The sequence below is a fragment of the Castor canadensis genome, chromosome 5 (genome assembly GCF_047511655.1).
Source record: "Castor canadensis chromosome 5, mCasCan1.hap1v2, whole genome shotgun sequence".
In the NCBI taxonomy this organism is placed as follows: Eukaryota; Metazoa; Chordata; class Mammalia; order Rodentia; family Castoridae; genus Castor; species Castor canadensis.
The window spans coordinates 75,531,602-75,548,941 of record NC_133390.1 but is presented as its reverse complement, the minus strand read 5'-3'; the positions used below and the strand labels follow the sequence as shown (position 1 = coordinate 75,548,941).

Below are 17,340 nucleotides of genomic sequence, written 5' to 3'. Positions count from 1 at the left end.
CCTATAACACAAAATGAAATTGAAGCAGCAATCAAGAGTCTCCCCAAAGAAAAGTCCAGGACCTGATGGATTCTCTGCTGAATTCTATCAAACCTTTAAAGAAGAACTGATACCGACCCTCCTTAAACTGTTCCACGAAATAGAAAGGGAAGGAAAACTGCCAAACACATTTTATGAAGCCAGTATTACACTTATCCCAAAACCAGGCAAAGACACCTCCAAAAAGGAGAACTATAGGCCAATCTCCTTAATGAACATTGATGCAAAAATCCTCAACAAAATAATGGCAAACCGAATTCAGCAACACATCAAAACGATTATTCACCACGACCAAGTAGGCTTCATCCCAGGGATGCAGGGGTGGTTCAACATACGAAAATCAATAAACGTAATAAACCACATTAACAGAAGCAAAGACAAAAACCACTTGATCATCTCAATAGATGCAGAAAAAGCCTTTGATAAGATCCAACATCATTTCATGATAAAAGCTCTAAGAAAACTAGGAATAGAAGGAAAGTTCCTCAACATTATAAAAGCTATATATGACAAACCTACAGCCAGCATTATACTTAACGGAGAAAAATTAAAACCATTCCCTCTAAAATCAGGAACCAGACAAGGATGCCCACTATCTCCACTCCTATTCAACATAGTACTGGAATTCCTAGCCAGAGCAATTAGGCAAGAAGAAGGAATAAAAGGAATACAAATAGGTAAAGAAACTGTCAAAATATCCCTATTTGCAGACGACATGATCCTATACCTTAAAGACCCAAAAAACTCTACTCAGAAGCTTCTAGACATCATCAATAGCTATAGCAAGGTAGCAGGATATAAAATCAACATAGAAAAATCATTAGCATTTCTATACACTAACAATGAGCAAACTGAAAAAGAATGTATGAAAACAATTCCATTTACAATAGCCTCAAACAAAATCAAATACCTAGGTGTAAACCTAACAAAAGATGTGAAAGACCACTACAAGGAAAACTATACACTTCTGAAGAAAGAGATTGAGGAAGACTATAGAAAGTGGAGAGATCTCCCATGCTCATGGATTGGTAGAATCAACATAGTAAAAATGTCGATACTCCCCAAAGTAATCTACATGTTTAATGCAATTCCCATCAAAATTCCAATGACATTCATTAAAGAGATTGAAAAATCTACTGTTAAATTTATATGGAAACACAAGAGGCCACGAATAGCCAAGGCAATACTCAGTCAAAAGAACAATGCAGGAGGTATCACAATACCTGACTTCAAACTATATTACAAAGCAATAACAATAAAAACAGCATGGTACTGGCACAAAAACAGACATGAAGACCAGTGGAACAGAATAGAGGATCCAGATATGAAGCCACACAACTATAAGCAACTTATCTTTGACAAAGGAGCTAAAAATATACCATGGAGAAATAGCAGCCTCTTCAACAAAAACTGCTGGGAAAACTGGTTAGCAGTCTGCAAAAAACTGAAACTAGATCCATGTATATCACCCTATACCAAGATTAACTCAAAATGGATCAAGGATCTTAATATCAGACCACAAACTCTTAAGTTGATACAAGAAAGAGTAGGAAATACTCTGGAGTTAGTAGGTATAGGTAAGAACTTTCTCAATGAAACCCCAGCAGCACAGCAACTAAGAGATAGCATAGATAAATGGGACCTCATAAAACTAAAAAGCTTCTGTTCATCAAAAGAAATGGTCTCTAAACTGAAGAGAACACCCACAGAGTGGGAGAAAATATTTGCCAACTATACATCAGACAAAGGACTGATAACCAGAATATACAGGGAACTTAAAAAACTAAATTCTCCCAAAACTAATGAACCAATAAAGAAATGGGCACATGAACTAAACAGAACTTTCTCAAAAGAAGAAATTCAAATGGCCAGAAAACACATGAAAAAATGCTCACCATCTCTAGTAATAAAGGAAATGCAAATTAAAACCACACTAAGATTCCACCTCACCCCTGTTAGAATAGCCATCATCAGCAACACCACCAACAACAGGTGTTGGCGAGGATGCGGGGGAAAAAGGAACCCTCTTACACTGTTGGTGGGAATGTAGACTAGTACAACCACTCTGGAAAAAACTTTGGAGGCTACTTAAAAAGCTGGACATCGATCTACCATTTGATCCAGCAATACCACTCTTGGGGATATACCCAAAACACTGTTACTCCAGAGGCACCTGCACACCCATGTTTATTGCGGCACTATTCACAATAGCCAAGTTATGGAAACAGCCAAGATGCCCCAGCACAGACGAATGGATTAAGAAAATGTGGTATCTATACACAATGGAATTCTATGCAGCCATGAAGAAGAACGAAATGTTATCATTCGCTGGTAAATGGATGGAACTGGAGAACATCATTCTGAGTGAGGTTAGCCTGGCCCAAAAGACCAAAAATCGTATGTTCTCCCTCATATGTGGACATTAGATCAAGGGCAAACACAACAAGGGGAATGGACTATGAGCACATGATAAAAGCGAGAGCACACAAGGGAGGGGTGAGGATAGGTAAGACACCTAAAAAACTAGCTAGCATTTGTTGCCCTTAATGCAGAGAAACTAAAGCAGATACCTTAAAGCAACAGAGGCCAATAGGAAAAGGGGACCAGGAACTAGAGAAAAGGTTAGATCAAAAAGAATTAACCTAGAAGGTAACACCCATGCACAGGAAATCAATGTGAGTCAATGCCCTGTATAGCTATCCTTATCTCAATCAGCAAAACCCCTTGTTCCTTCCTATTATTGCTTATACTCTCTCTACAACAAAATTAGAAATAAGGGCAAAATAGTTTCTGCTGGGTATTGAGGGGGGGGAGCGGGAGGGAGTGGAGTGGGTGGTAAGGGAGGGGGTGGGGGCAGGGGGGAGAAATGAACCAAGCCTTGTATGCACATATTAATAATAAAAGAAAAAAATAAAAAATAAAAAAAAATAATAATAAAATAAAATAAATAAAAAAAAAAAGAAAATGTGGTATCTATACACAATGGAATTTTATGCAGCCATGAAAAAGAACGAAATGTTATCATTCGCTGGTAAATGGATGGAATTGGAGAACATCATTCTGAGTGAGGTTAGCCTGGCTCAAAAGACCAAAAATTGTATGTTCTCCCTCATATGTGGACATTAGATTAAGGGCAAACACAACAAGGGGATTGGACTATGAGCACATGATAAAAGCGAGAGCACACAAGGGAGGGGTGAGGATAGGTAAGACACCTAAAAAACTAGCTAGCATTTGTTGCCCTTAATGCAGAGAAACTAAAGCAGATACCTTAAAGCAACTGAGGCCAATAGGAAAAGGGGACCAGGAACTAGAGAAAAGGTGAGATCAAAAAGAATTAACCTAGAAGGTAACACCCACGCACAGGAAATCAATGTGAGTCAATGCCCTGTATAGCTATCCTTATCTCAACCAGCAAAAACCCTTGTTCCTTCCTATTATTGCTTATACTCTCTCTACAACAAAATTAGAGATAAGGGCAAAATAGTTTCTGCTGGGTATTGAGGGGTGGAGAGGGAGGGGGCGGAGTGGGTGGTAAGGGAGGGGGTGGGGGCAGGGGGGAGAAATGAACCAAGCCTTGTATGCACATATGAATAATAAAAGAAAAATGAAAAAAAAAAAAAAACAACAACAACAAAAATAAATAAATAAAAGCAAATGCCTAGTAGGGCCCAGGCAGGGGCTGAAGAGTCAGCCAGGGCACCGCTTCCCAGCAGGGGGCTCTGGACAGAACAGGTAACCTCCCTAAGCTGTGTAAGATGAGACACAAACAGGCCAGCATCAGTATTTCTTCAGGGTAATGCAAGGCAGGTGGTTCTCGAACACAGAAAGAAGTCTCCAAATCATGAGGTCTAGGAGGCTGTCTTTACAATCACAAGGCTCCTCTGGGTGGCCCAGGCTCCAAATCCCACCCATTCAAGAATCTTGTTCACAGAATGTCTGAGTAGCATGGGTGTCCAGCAGCCCCATTCCCCCAGGACTCAGGGACACAGCTCACACTTGCAATCACACCTCACTGCCCACCTGTAGCGGCACCTACTTCCTCCAATCCAACAAGCCTATGCTGTGTCTCCTGTTGCCAGGCTCTGTCCTACACCATCCCCCAGAGACAGGATGAAATAAGTCATGGCCTTGCCCTGCAGCAATGTGCAAAGGGACCTGACTCAGCACAGCGGGAGCCAGAGGACAAGGGCTAGCCAGGGTGGGGTGGTCAGAGGTGGAGCCCTATGTACTGGCACCAGAGTTACATCTTGAGGAATGAGAGAGCTAAACAAAGAAAGAAGGGAGGGGTGGGTGTCCTAGGACAGGAAGCAGCTAAGCAAAGTCCCAGGGATATGAAGTGGCATAGGCACAGGGCAATTCCAGACAGTTCAGGGGCAGAACTGCATGAGAGTCAGGCATACTGAGATGTATGGGCAGGCTCTGCAGCTCTCTCTTCCTGTTCTGGAGTCCTCCTGAAGCATGATTCTTACAACCCAAAGAGCCATGCACTCCCCAGCCAGGCTGCCCCTCCCCCACCTGCTCCCCTCTGCCTCATCTTCTGGTCATGACCTTTCTGCCAGGTACAGGGGACAGGGCTAGTCTGTCCTGTCACCCCAGCTGCCTTGATTCCCTCATATATAAGAGAGGCAGGGTACTTTCCACCAATTCACCATGGATGTGCATACTCAAAGCTCCCCCACTTCCACAAACAACCTCTCTATTCTCACAAGCAGGCCCTGGCCACCCTAGGAATCCCCTGCCCTGTCTTCCTGCCTCTCACAGGACAGATGGCTTCGGGAATCCTAAACCAAGCTAGCACTAAGCCTGATCCTGTCCAGGTTTTTAAACACTGGCTAACCCACCTGTGCACCTACCAGGGTCAATGAAACCCCTCCAGAGTCCCGCCCGTGTCAGGACTTGACAAGCCTGACCCTTTGGACAAGTCTCACACAGCCCACAGCGCAGACTGCCATGATGATCTGGCAAGAGAAGGGCCATCTGGCCGCACACATCCCGTGGGGTAAGAGCCACAAAGGGTAAGGCTCAAGACCACTTAGGGGTTGGGCAGAAGCCAGTGATGTGAACAAGCTCTGGAAGTACATGGGTCCATGTGGGGGAGTGCAGCCTGGCCTTTTAAATCACTTACTAGAAAAGGGTATGAACAAGCAATCAGATCAAGAAAACAAATAAAAAACCATTAAGAAAGCATCAAACATACAGTTTACTATGAACAAGCTTGAATTGGAACTTCCTAGAAACTAAGGAGCATTCACACAGAAGATTTCATCTGTAGAAGATGCAGCAGGATGTAGACATGCTGTCTACAAAAGACTACCAAGCACACAGACTCAGCTCTCCCACCTTGACAAGAAAGAGCACCAGTCAAAATACTAGGTACCAAGCATTCAGAGCCTGTGCCCTGAGCCAGGCATGTGTATTAGGCTCTGAGGGAACCTAAGACATGAAGACTGGAACCCTCCAGCAGGAGGAGAAAGCATGGATGCAACATAACATCAGGCAAGGCACCGTGTTCATGCTCCTGGGGAGGAAATAATGTACTGTCAAGGGAGGGAAGAGTGGAGTAGGGGAGAACTCTGTAGTTCAAGAAGCTGCCCTCCAACTGGATCAACAAGTTCCTACCTTCTAGAATGCTAAGGGTCCCTGTTCCCTGCACACCTCCCCACTCCTGTACCATTAGTGGCAGCTATCATTTACTAGTCACCTGCCACATGCCAGGCCCTGTGCTGCCTCAGCTTCATCTCACAGCTACCTTGTAAGGTCATGAGTGAGGAGTCATGAGTGGAGGTTCAGAAGTGTTACACACAGGCCCCAGGACCACCCAAATGTCACAGGTTAGATTTGAACCCAGGTCTCAGACTCCAAGACACACACCTCTGCCCTGGGGAGACCCAGGCAGGCAAGATGAGCACTGCGCAAATGTGGGTAGCAGAGTGCTCCCTGAAGTGTAGGGCTGGGACGGGAGGGAGGAGTGCACCCGCTCTTCCAGGCGCTTTGACATGCATCTGGGACCTGACATGAGCAAGGCAACAGAGGTCAGACTCTGGGACACTTCATCCTACCAGCAGAGGATTGCTTAATTGGGGCTGCTTAACGGTAATCACCCCAATAAATACAACAAATGGCTTTAATTTAGAACACATTAAGCTAACAGTAGGCATCCTGCCAGTTGACATGGCCTGGCTCAGCTGCCTGGAACAGGTACAGAGCTTCTCCGGGTCGGGGCCTCTAGGCCAAGTCCCCTATAGCCTGCAGGTCATGGGTAGGAAGTGATGTTGTTGCCCTGGTCATCTTGACAGGTTCTCTACAATCTACAGGACAGTGTAAGTGACCCAAGAGCCTAGACGGGAAGGGTATGAGGAAAGGCAGCAGAGGGACCTTAGATCAGACCCCTTCAGCTGGTGGCAGGACTCCCCCTCCCAGGGAGGGGCCTCCCTCCGCCTAAAACAGGATGGGCCTGTGAGATGGGAATCCAAGCCCACTGGCAGCTGAGGACCGGAAGCTCCCGCAATTAAGCCTCCACCTGCCAGTAGCCCAACTCCCGCCACGTGCCAGGGTACCCAGGCCACTCCACCTTCCAGAAGTACTAATGCACAGTGCCCACATCCGCAGCCGAGCCCCCCCATCCCTGCGTGCTGGGCCGCAGGTGGCGCTGGAGGGGGAGCTGCACCAGGGGACAGGGCGGGGACCAAGGAGGGCGAAGGGGCCTCCCCTTCCACACCGCCCTCTGCACCCCGCGGCCAAAGGAGCCTTCTTCAAAGGGCCTCAGGAAGGAAGTAACCGCCCACCGTCGCTGCGCTGGCTCCCTCGCATCAATCCCCCTTTCTAAAGCCCAGGGCGCGAGATCCAGGAGGAAACGCGCTGACCAGGGGCCCGGCCGGGTGGGGGCCGCAGAGGAGACACACGACGCGGTGCTTTGGCGCCCTCCAGCGGCCACCGCCGGGCAATGGCCCTTCGCTGCTTTGGGTCTCAGGAGGTCAGGCAGAGCAGCGTGACTTGCCCGACCTCCTCCTCCTCCTCCAGGCCTGGCGGTTCCCACGCGGATAATAGCCACCGAGGTCCTCCAGCGCACACCCCAAAGCAGAGGACAAACAAGTGGGGTTTCCCCTGTGGCACACAGCTCCCACAGTACTGATTCTCAGGTACTGGGCGTTTGGAAAGCTAGCCCCGAGGCGGATTTTGCCTCCGGGAGGTCAGGCAGTACCTCCTCAACCCCCAGCCCCACCGAGTAAGATGCTGGGGAGCCGCGAAGGCAGACCTGGCCTGCATGCATAGAGGACCAGCCCTGCTACTATGCTGCAGATGGGTGTTGCTGGCTCTGGATCTACCCTTGCAAAAGGTCCCTCAGAGGACTGAAGGACGCAGCTCTGTGAGTCACTGCATCACTGCCCCACTCTAGCTCAGGGTCTCAGCTGAGGGGTGGGGGGTGACACATACGCCACTGTGCCCAGAGCTTCACCAGACTTCAGAGATGCCCTCCTGCTCCCACACCTGTGAGCACAGAGCATGCACATAAAGCCACTGACTTTAGGCATAGCATTTCTGTCTGCATCAGAAATTTCCCAACAACACTCTTCAGAACATGCACGTTTCCAAAGATGTTATCTTTCTGGATGAGGAGAGGAGAGTGAAAGGAGTAGGGTTTTCTTGTAAAACACATTTTTGTAAGTGTTATGGTTTGCATATCAAATGTCCCCCAAAAAACTCATTTGTTGAGCGCTTGGTCCCCAGTGCAATGTTGAGTGGGGCTTTGAGGACAGAAGCAGTTTGATCATGGGGGTTCTGACCTAATGAATGGATTCATATTATGATGGCATTATTAAGAGCTGGTAGAAACTATGTAGTAGGGTCTAGTTAGAACGAGCAGGTCACTAGGGGTGTACCCTAAAAAGGGTATACCTTCAACTGTCCCTTCCTCTCTCTTCCCTCTGCTTCCTACCTGCTATGAGGTGAGCAGCTTCACTCTGCCACCCCTCCATGCCATGATGTTCTGCCTCAGCAATGGGGCAAACCCACAGCAATGGGGTCGAGTAACCATGGACTGAAACCTCTTTTGTTTTTCTCAGGTGTTTTGTCACCGCAAGTGGATTTAAAAAATAGCAAATACATTCATTCAATTGTCCTTATCAGCATGTAATCATCTCAGTATCAATCAAAACCAAAATAACATCCATACTTCACATCCACTAGAATGGCTCTAATGTCTAAGGCAGACAATAAAAGTACCGGTGAGGGTGTGGAGGAACTGGAGCACGCGCACATTGCTGGCAGCAGTGGAAAGTGGCATGGCTACTTTAGAAAACAGTTGAACAGTTAATGTATGACCCAGCCATACAACTCCTTGGTTACTGGAGGACTGAAAACATGTCCACACAAAAACTTACACATTTCTAATAAATAATCAAATTAGACAAATTTATAAAAACAAAACCAAGCAACATCTTCTGGGGGACTGGGGACAGAAAGATGGGGAGTAATTGCTAATGAGCACAAAGATTTCTATTGAGATGAAAATGTTCTGGAACTAGTGGTCATGGTTGTTTAACCTTGTGAACATACTAAAAACATCACTGAAATGTGTACTTTAAAGGGGTAAATTTTATGGTATGTGACTTATATCTCATTCTTTAATTGTAAAAACAAAGAAGCAAATATCTTTTTAAAAAATGGCCTGTAGGAACAGAGAACAATCAGGAAGTTGTATAAAATTACTGATGCCCAAAGCTGAAACATTTTCATCTGTGCATTTTAAGGACTGCACAGAATTTATAAATCACATGTATATCATTTGATCTATATGATATTGCTGGCTTACTTATGACCTTTGCATTATAATTTCAACACACTTATTTATTGCATTTACTGATACAAAAGTACACAGAGTTATTTCCTACAGATCCACCATTACAGTCTTCTATGAGAAACACACCTTGGCACACTAACTAGTCCAATTACTCTCAGGAGTATTTTAAAATTTAAGAGTGTCCCTGTCCACTTGGTGAAATGCACATTGTTCTCGGATGGCATATAATGCAAGCCTCATCTCAAAGAGCCTCTCACTTCAGGACACTTTTCTCTGACCACCTGTTTCCCAGGCTATCATGGCATACAGTCAAAGGTTTCATTCACGTGCAAGCTGTCTGCTACTGTGATGAACCAGAGCATTGACTTATAGTTCCAGTGTCACCTGTCTGTCGTTTCTTCACCAATGAAACAGGGTCATCACACTGAGGCTTCTCTCAAGCCCCAAGTAGGAGCTTTTCCAAGCCACTCACAGATTCGAGGGGGAAGCGGGCGGTGGGGAATCAAACCTGGGGCCTTGCCATGCTAGGCAAGGGCTCTACCTCTGTGCCACACCCCCCAGCCAAGCTCTTGTGATAAAAGGAACTCTGGGATCCCCCACTGCCCCTGAAGAGCTCTAACGTCTGCCTAGTCACTCCTAGTGACTCTCTGGCTCTGCTGTCCCTGGAATCCAGCAACCACTTGTAAGTGGGGACACACACCACCCCTTCTAACTTGTCCTCGAGTCTGTGCAGCCTCCAGCAACAGGCTGAGCTGTGACAGAAAAGTGGCTCACTGTGGCCTCTTCCAAGACTCCTGGTTTAGTCCACTTAGCTTACCAGGTGGTTCACCATCAATACTTATAGACAGCCTCGAATGTGCCAGGAACTGGGCTGATGGGTGAGAGAGGGCACCTCCACCTCCACTGTGCTTCCACAAAGAGGACGCTCCACTACACCACCACTCCTGGCCTCTTGCTCCCCGTGCTATACTCCCTACCCCACCATGCCCACCAACTCCTTAAGGCAAGAGGGGAAACTTATCTGGTAGGTAAGTTTAGGAGGCATGCCCACCCCACCCCTGCCTCTCCTCTTCTGCCCATCCCTGCAGGGAGGCCAGTGGGTATCCAGAGCTACCTGTCTCTTCACAGTCTGTCTCATTCTCAGATTGCACATCAGGGAGCCACTTGCCCACTTAGTCTATCATTTCCAATTCAGAAAGGTGCAGTTCTGGAATTCCTAAAACCTGGTAGATAAGGCCTTTGCCCTCTGGAATTCATATTCCACTAAGGAGAGGCCACAGACAAGTCCACAGGACGAGTACTTTCTCACATTGCAGAGCACACCCCCATCTAAGGCCTCCACCTCACAGTTCTCTCTGAAGAAGTTCCTCCCCTTGGTGGTTCCCTCCCTTCTTTCCTTCAGTGTTCCATCCATTGTCACCATATCAGTGGGCCTTTCCCCAGCCATCTACACAAAACAGCCAACAACACCCCATGACACCCACACTTCCTATCTCCTTAACCTGCTTTACTTTCCCCAGGGACCGCATCCCAATCTGACTTGCTCTCTTGTCTACTCATTTGTTTAAAGTTCTAAAGTGTAAGCCCTACGTGAGCAGGACTGCTCTGCGCCTGCTGTTGACAGTACTTACAACAGTGTACACCCTCAACACCTGCTGAATGAATGAATGAACAAATGCGTAAATGCTGCAAAAGACATGTGCAAAGTGATGGGAAAGATGGGGCTTTAGAAGGGGCCAGGGTTGCTTTAGAAGGGGGTTCAGAAAATGACCAGTTAACATAACAAGAGCTGATAACTCAGTGACAGTGCAGGAGAATTACCATGGAGCACAGTACTGCCACACCCTTCCAGAGATGGCCAGGGGCTGGTTGTCTTGGGGAAGAGAGATGAGATGACCACAGGGTCCTGTTGGTGCCTCCATGTGGGAGATCCTTTGAGGCCTGCTCACTGGTGCTTATATTTTGAACCCAAAACCAAATTCTTAGCAGGCCAAACACAGGTGTGGTGGCTCACGCTCTAGCAGTCATCCTGGAGCACAAAGACAAGGGCCCTTCCCTAGGGACGGTAAGACAGCGAGCTAGAAAAACCTAGGGCCCTAGTGACTTCACGAGGTCCCTACACCAGCCAGGAATGTCTCCCTCTAAATTACTCAGGTGAGAAATAAGCTTGTTTAAACCAGCTCTAAGTGAGGCTTTCATGGTATAGTCTGTCAAACATGGTACATGAAGAAAGGCTCATGTAAGAAATGTCTTTTTTTGAGAATTTAAGAATTTATTGCTTTTGTCATCATTAGAAATACCAGCCTACCCTCATTGTAAAATGAGGTCACCATGACTAATACTTAATGGCTGAAATAAAACACAGCTTTTTCCTGGATCTAGTTTATGGGAGATTTCACTAAACATCTCAGTTGGGGCTAAGCACCGGCAGCTCACACCTGTAATCCTAGCTACTCAGGAGGCACAGATCAGGAGGATCACAGTTCGAAACCAACCCAGGCAAATAGTTCATGAGTCCCTTTCTCAAAAATGTCCAACACACAAAAAAAAAAAAAGGCTAGCGAAGTGATTCAAGTGGTAGAGTGCCTGCCTAGCAAGTGTGAAGCCCTTGAGTTCAAACCTAGTATTACCACACACACAAAAAAAAAAAAAAAAAAAAAAGAAAGAAAGAAAAAGAAAAAACTCATTGGCCTTTACAAGGACCTGGAGAGTGCAGTGCCTCAGTCAGGGGGATCCGAGCATCTGAGTAAGTGTACACTTGGCAATCTCCTCAGGCACACTTGGGTTTGGGGTTCAGTGCTCTGTGAGCTGTTCCTAGCTGCTAGTTCTGTGGTTAACTGTCCCGAGATAGCACAGACATTGGGTTTCTGTGTGTTTGGTTCATTTAAAGTAAATGTTCCAAATTATGAGCGGAGGTAGAAACTTTCAGGATGAAGTCATTTTCACATCCTCACAGACTGTCTTGAAGAGAGAAAAGGTACAATGGTCTTTGGCCTGTTTGCCCTTCACCCTCTAAATAGAGGGAACAGAGCAGGCTTTGTCTGAAGGCTGAACTGAGAGTGACTGCTGGGGGCTGCTGAAGTGGGGTACCCCAGGGAAGGAGACTGTTTCTGATAAAACTGGTCAGGAAGCCCTGTGCTATGGCTATCTAGAAGTTGGCCTATGGGCTGGCAATGTCCTTGGGAGTAGGTGAAGCTGGCATTTCCATCCATGCTCCATGAGCTTGGCAAGGCCTATTCTGGGCAAAAGCCTGTGCTTTGAGCTAAGTTCTATAAGCATGAAATTCTACCTGACTGAATGGCAGCTGGTAGCTCAGAAGCAAGAGTGCAAAGCTCCACTAGAAGGACCAGCCTTTACCACAGATCCAGGATGAAAGGCTGGATGAGGAAGCTGAGGCCAGCAACTAGGGATCCAGGATGCTGGGATCACCTGGGATGAAAGGGAGCCAGGAGCTATAGGAGGTGATAAAAGCAGTATTTTAGCAAGGTGAAAGTATTAGCCTTCCCCAGCAGAGCCAGGAAAGACTGAATGAAAAAGAACTGTCAGTCAGCTGGTACGGAATGCCTCGTGCACCAGGCACCATGCTTCCCAGGCAGGTTGCAGAACTGGCTCTGGTGTCATCAAGAGAACACCAGGCACTCCTACAACTGCTTGCACTGTCCCATCCAAATGCAAGTTCTCAGAGTCCACCCAAGAGATTCTGGCCCAAAGGAAGGGCCAAGGCCCAAGACTATTTTTAAGTATTACCAGGTGATTCTCAAGCAGTTAGAAAACAGACTATAGGCTACAAACAGCTCCTATACTGGTGCCTGGATACAGCAAGTTCAGATGTTTATTAACAGATACTTCCATACTGCTAGGAGATAACTAATAGATCTTGAGAAAAAAAATTTATTTTTATTTTCTGGCTCTAGGATCATAATTCTTTTTGTTTGTCTTTTGTTTTTATTTTGAGACAGAATCTCTCTATGTAGCCCAGACTCATCTCAAACTCTCTATCCTCCTGCTTCTGTCTCCCAAGTCTGGATTGTAATCCTGGAGGCACATACCACTATTCCAGGCCAGAAACTTTCAATAACAGACAAAAAGATTTTTCTGATTAAGTGAATGCTTTCCGCTAATATTTAATTGCCAAAATATAATCTAAAGTCATCAGTAATGTTCTCTGACCATTTCAGCTAAATGGTGTTTCTGTATCACTGGAAAAGGCCTAAAGGGACCTCTGTGTGTGGGCACAAGTCCTAGGCCAGCTTACTGCAACTGTGCTCTGTATTTTGCCCGCATGGTGGAGTCCCAGAGACCCCCCCTCTAGGAAAATGGCCTCCAAGCTGTCTTCAGATGTCAGGGTGGCCAAGGAGCTGCCTTCCTCCTCCCATTTGTGTCCCAACACACTTCGACTCAACTCTCCCTGGGAGAAAATTGTCTTCTGGACCTTATCTTACAAGAGGAAAGGGGAAATGTGGTCACAAAGGAAAAAACATTGGCCTGGATTCTGGTTTAGCCCCAACTGGGTAAGTTCGCGGGTGGCCTTGGCAAGTTTCCCCATTCATTGTGCTATATGCCTTTGAAGAACCCCTTCTACCTCTGAGGCAGCCCAGCGAGAACTCCTAGTTTCTTTCTTCTTAATCAATACTGAAAAAGTAATTGTCCACATGGACGGCACCCACATATGTAAGGCATGGTGTTAAGTGCTGGGACATGGCACTTAAGAGAGGTCATGGTCGATGTCCTTAAGTTTACTGTCTAGCAAGGCAGAGAAAGAATTAATTCAATAACTATATAAATATCACTATTTTAAGGGTAATGAGAGAAGAGTACTCAGAGCTGGGAGTGTGTGTAATGGGAGCTCAGCACAAGTTTACCAAGGAAAACAGGAGCTGAAGCCTGAAAGCTCACCAGGAGTTAAGGACGGGCTGGAGGAGATATTCCAGGCAGAGGGAAAGGAATGTGTGAAGTGGTTTGTGGTGTAAGGAGGAAGAATCAAATCTCAAATAAAGTGAAGCAAGCCTTTTAGAACCACTCATTTAAAGAAAAAAAAAGAGCACCTTTCATCACAAACAGAGGACAGAGTCACACTCTGTGAACTCAAAAGTAATGGCAGCAATGTGATCCCAGGACTGACAAACCCTTGCCTGCCCACTGTCCTCTGTTTACCACCCCTCACCTTACCCTCATGCCTCTTCAGGGGAGATGGCAGTTCCTTCAGGCCATCTGCAGGCTTTGGGTGAGGGCTATGGTGGTCAGGACTAGACCCCACCGAGGCAGGGACTCAGAGTAGGAAACACATACTCCAAGACAGAAGCCTGGTCCTGAGGCTGGCCTGATTTCTGGTGTTGACTATGTACTGGACTTCATAAGAGACGGGAGATACAACATGATATAGTCACACAGCACTAGGGAGGCACCAGAAGGAAAAAGAGAATAACATTCCTTTCAGCTGAGGATCCTTGGATAGTTCCAAGGAGCGAGCACTATCTACAGAGGGGCAAGACTTGGATTGGAGAAAGTACTGGAGAGTGGGCACAACATAAGCAGAGGCATGCAGGTTAGCCAGCAGAGCGTGTGCAACACAAGTGGTGTCACAGCTGGGTACAAGAGGAGGGTAAAGATCTGGCAATGGTGTGGAGTAGACCCAAGGCTGCTCAGCAGGTAGAATGGCATTGCTGCTCTTCAGAGTGGTAGTGGAGACCTGGACAAATCCCAGATCTGACCAGACTGGACCTATGGCCAAGGGCCTTCGACCTTGCCCCCTGCACTAGTATAAAGTTTCTTAAATGTTCAACTCCTAGAGATCACCTGGGACAGGTTACCCTACCTCCTGAGGTACCAATTAAGTGAAGCAAGATGGGCTCCGAAACAAAACCCCAGGCCAGGCAATAGGAACCAAGGGCCCTTGCAGCCACAAGCTCCAGGTCCTGAACCCTTAGCCTCCTATAGCTTGAAATCCTGGCCCTGATGTCCTTCCCTGACCATGGTGAGTGTCCTGATGGGCACACTTGTCCTGCCTAGGGGACACATCTTGAATGACAATGAGGGAAGAGGACATGAATGGACAGCTATGGAGGGTTGGGCATGGACTGTCCCCAAGATGTAGGGACATTCTCAAGAGAAGTAAAAGCTGGGTAAAGAGTGTCTGAAGGCCCAAGAGGAAGGAAGGACCATTCTAGGCTGAGAGTACAGGTGGTATAAAGGCACACTCAATACAGTTCAAACATAAGGGGGCCAACTGCATATGCCTGTAATCCCAGTACTCAAGACAATGATGAGGGAGGACCAAGAATTCAAGTCCAACCTGGACACCATGTCTCAAAACACACACACAAAAAAGACATGAGTATAGAGGAAGGAAGCAAGGCAAAGCCAGAGAGAAGGGCTAGGTTGACAACACAGCCCCACCAAGGAACTGGTACTTGACTCTGTAGGCAACAAGGAACACTGCAGACCCCTGAACCTGCGTGATCCTAGCAGCAGCTGCCCCTTGTCACTAGGCTCTTAACTCCTTAGTCACTGCTCCTGCCACACTACCCTTCCAAAACCAGTCTCCCTCCTTTAAGATCCCCTGCTTTTTTTTTTTTCCAGATCCCCTTTGTACAACCATTAGGTCAAAAGGAAGCAAGCAGGGCAGGATGAAAGCAATAAACAAACTAGGTCAGCAATCCAATCCTGGACAAGCAGAACCAGGACCAAGTAGTGAAGAGAGGCAGGAGTTGCCACAGAGGCAGGTAAGTCCAGCCTGGGACAAGGCACCTAGGTGGACTCTCCCCACATCATATCTGTACCTCTTAAAGCTCTCTCTTCCTCACTAGGAGGAACCCACAACTTCTCTGAGTTCATGACCCTTGAAGGAAGGGGGAAGGAAACACAGGACATGAGATGGTTCACTCTGGGTTTGACCAGAGATGACAGAAAAACCTTAAATGCTATTATTAAGACATGCTAGTGCAACTTTGACACTTCCAAAGATTCACCAAGACCCTGTCCAGCAGACACTGCTCGGTAAGGGCACTGGTGCCTTTTAAATGACTGGTTCCACTCTCAGAAGTCTAAGAACGCAAAAAGAGGTGCAGTCTCAGAGGGCATTGCAAGTGAACTCTGCAAGGCTTGCAAAGTGCAGGTGTGCGGGTTCCCCTGGGGTCAGCGCTGCAGCTCCACCTGGGCACCAGGTGAGCGCCTCTGACTCCGGGACACACCCCCCGATCAGGCCTCCAGCTAGCAGTGAACGTAGCAAGTACAGGGCAGAGGGGCTTAGGCTACAGGCATTACATGCAAGCAGCGCAGGGCAGTCCCTCCCCTTTCCCTGACCGGGGCACGCATTGACTGCACCCAGAATGCGCGTGGCCCACCCACCAGGAGCTCACCTTGCACTTAAAGCCGGCGGCGGACGGCAGGAGCTCCCGCAGCAGGGCCTTGACCACCTCGCGGCTGGCTTCCTCGCTCACGAAGTGCAGGTTAAGCACCTCGTGAGCCTCGAACTTGGCGAGGCGCAGGAGCGAGCGCAGCGCGACGCGGGCCTTGGCCTGCAGCCCGGCATTGTGCTCCGCCTTGGTGAACATCATCAGCAGGTGGTAGTCCACCGGTCCGGCCCCGCCGCCCTCCAGGCTCTTGGCCTTGGCGCCCTGGGCCGGCGCCACGGAGCCCCGCGCCAGCTCAGGGACAGGTGGCGAGGGCGCGGCGGGGACCCCGGCGCGGGCCTCCTTCAGCCTCTTGGTGGCGCTGGAGAAGGTCTCCCGGCCCGAGCCCAGGTAGTAGAAGGCACAGACGGCAAGCGCCGCGGCCAGCAGCAGCGCACAGTAGTGGGAGCGCACAGTGCCCAGGCGGGCCATGGCCCGTGCGCATAGGAGCGCGCCTCAAAGGAGGCTCATGCACTGTGAGCCGGCAGCCCAGCAGCCGCGGAAGCCCGCAGAGATCCGCACTCCCGCCACCACCTAGCTTAGGGACGAGGCGGCAGCCATGGCGGGGGCGGGACCGCGCGACCCAGAGCCAATCACGGGCACAGATGCTCGAGAGGCGGGGCCAGCGCGTGCCTGGCTGCCGCAGGGTCCTAAATTCAGAGGGATTAGAAGCCGGATGGCCGGCTGACAGTTCAGCAGCCTGAGGTGGAGGAAGGCATGCCAGCTGCACAGAGAACAAGCGCTCCTACCTGCCCAGCCGAGGATAGCCTTGAAGGAATTGAGGCAGCCCTAAATCATGACCTTCGGTTAACATAAACTGGACGCAAGGGAGAATTTTGTCCGTACATTTTCTCCTTTTTGGGGACTCTTTTGTTCTCTCCCCGACTCCGTCTATTAGAGACGAGGTGGGGCTACGGAATTTAAACTAGCAAGTTCCTTTCCCTCTCAAGCTAAAGTAATGATAGCACTAGAAGTAGAAATCGCCTCCCCATCGCAACTGCCACCTCTGGGACAGATCACAGGTAATCTAAGGGTGTGGCCAGCAGGTGGACCCCGCTGCCCAAAACATCATGGTCACTCAGAGAGCCCGAGTAGTAACAGCACAGG

At 48.1% G+C, this 17,340-nt stretch overlaps 1 protein-coding gene across 1 annotated transcript in view; it reads right to left on the bottom strand.

Moving 5' to 3' along the window:
* Xxylt1 (xyloside xylosyltransferase 1) overlaps window positions 1-16,804 on the bottom strand; it is a 160,061-nt gene extending 143,257 nt beyond the window's left edge. Inside the window, exon 1 of the mRNA XM_074073485.1 lies at window positions 16,201-16,804. Within this exon, the coding sequence (XP_073929586.1) occupies window positions 16,201-16,665 (465 nt within the window). The 5' untranslated portion in view covers window positions 16,666-16,804. The remainder of the gene's footprint in view (window positions 1-16,200) is intronic.
* Window positions 16,805-17,340: the final 536 nt, after the last annotated feature.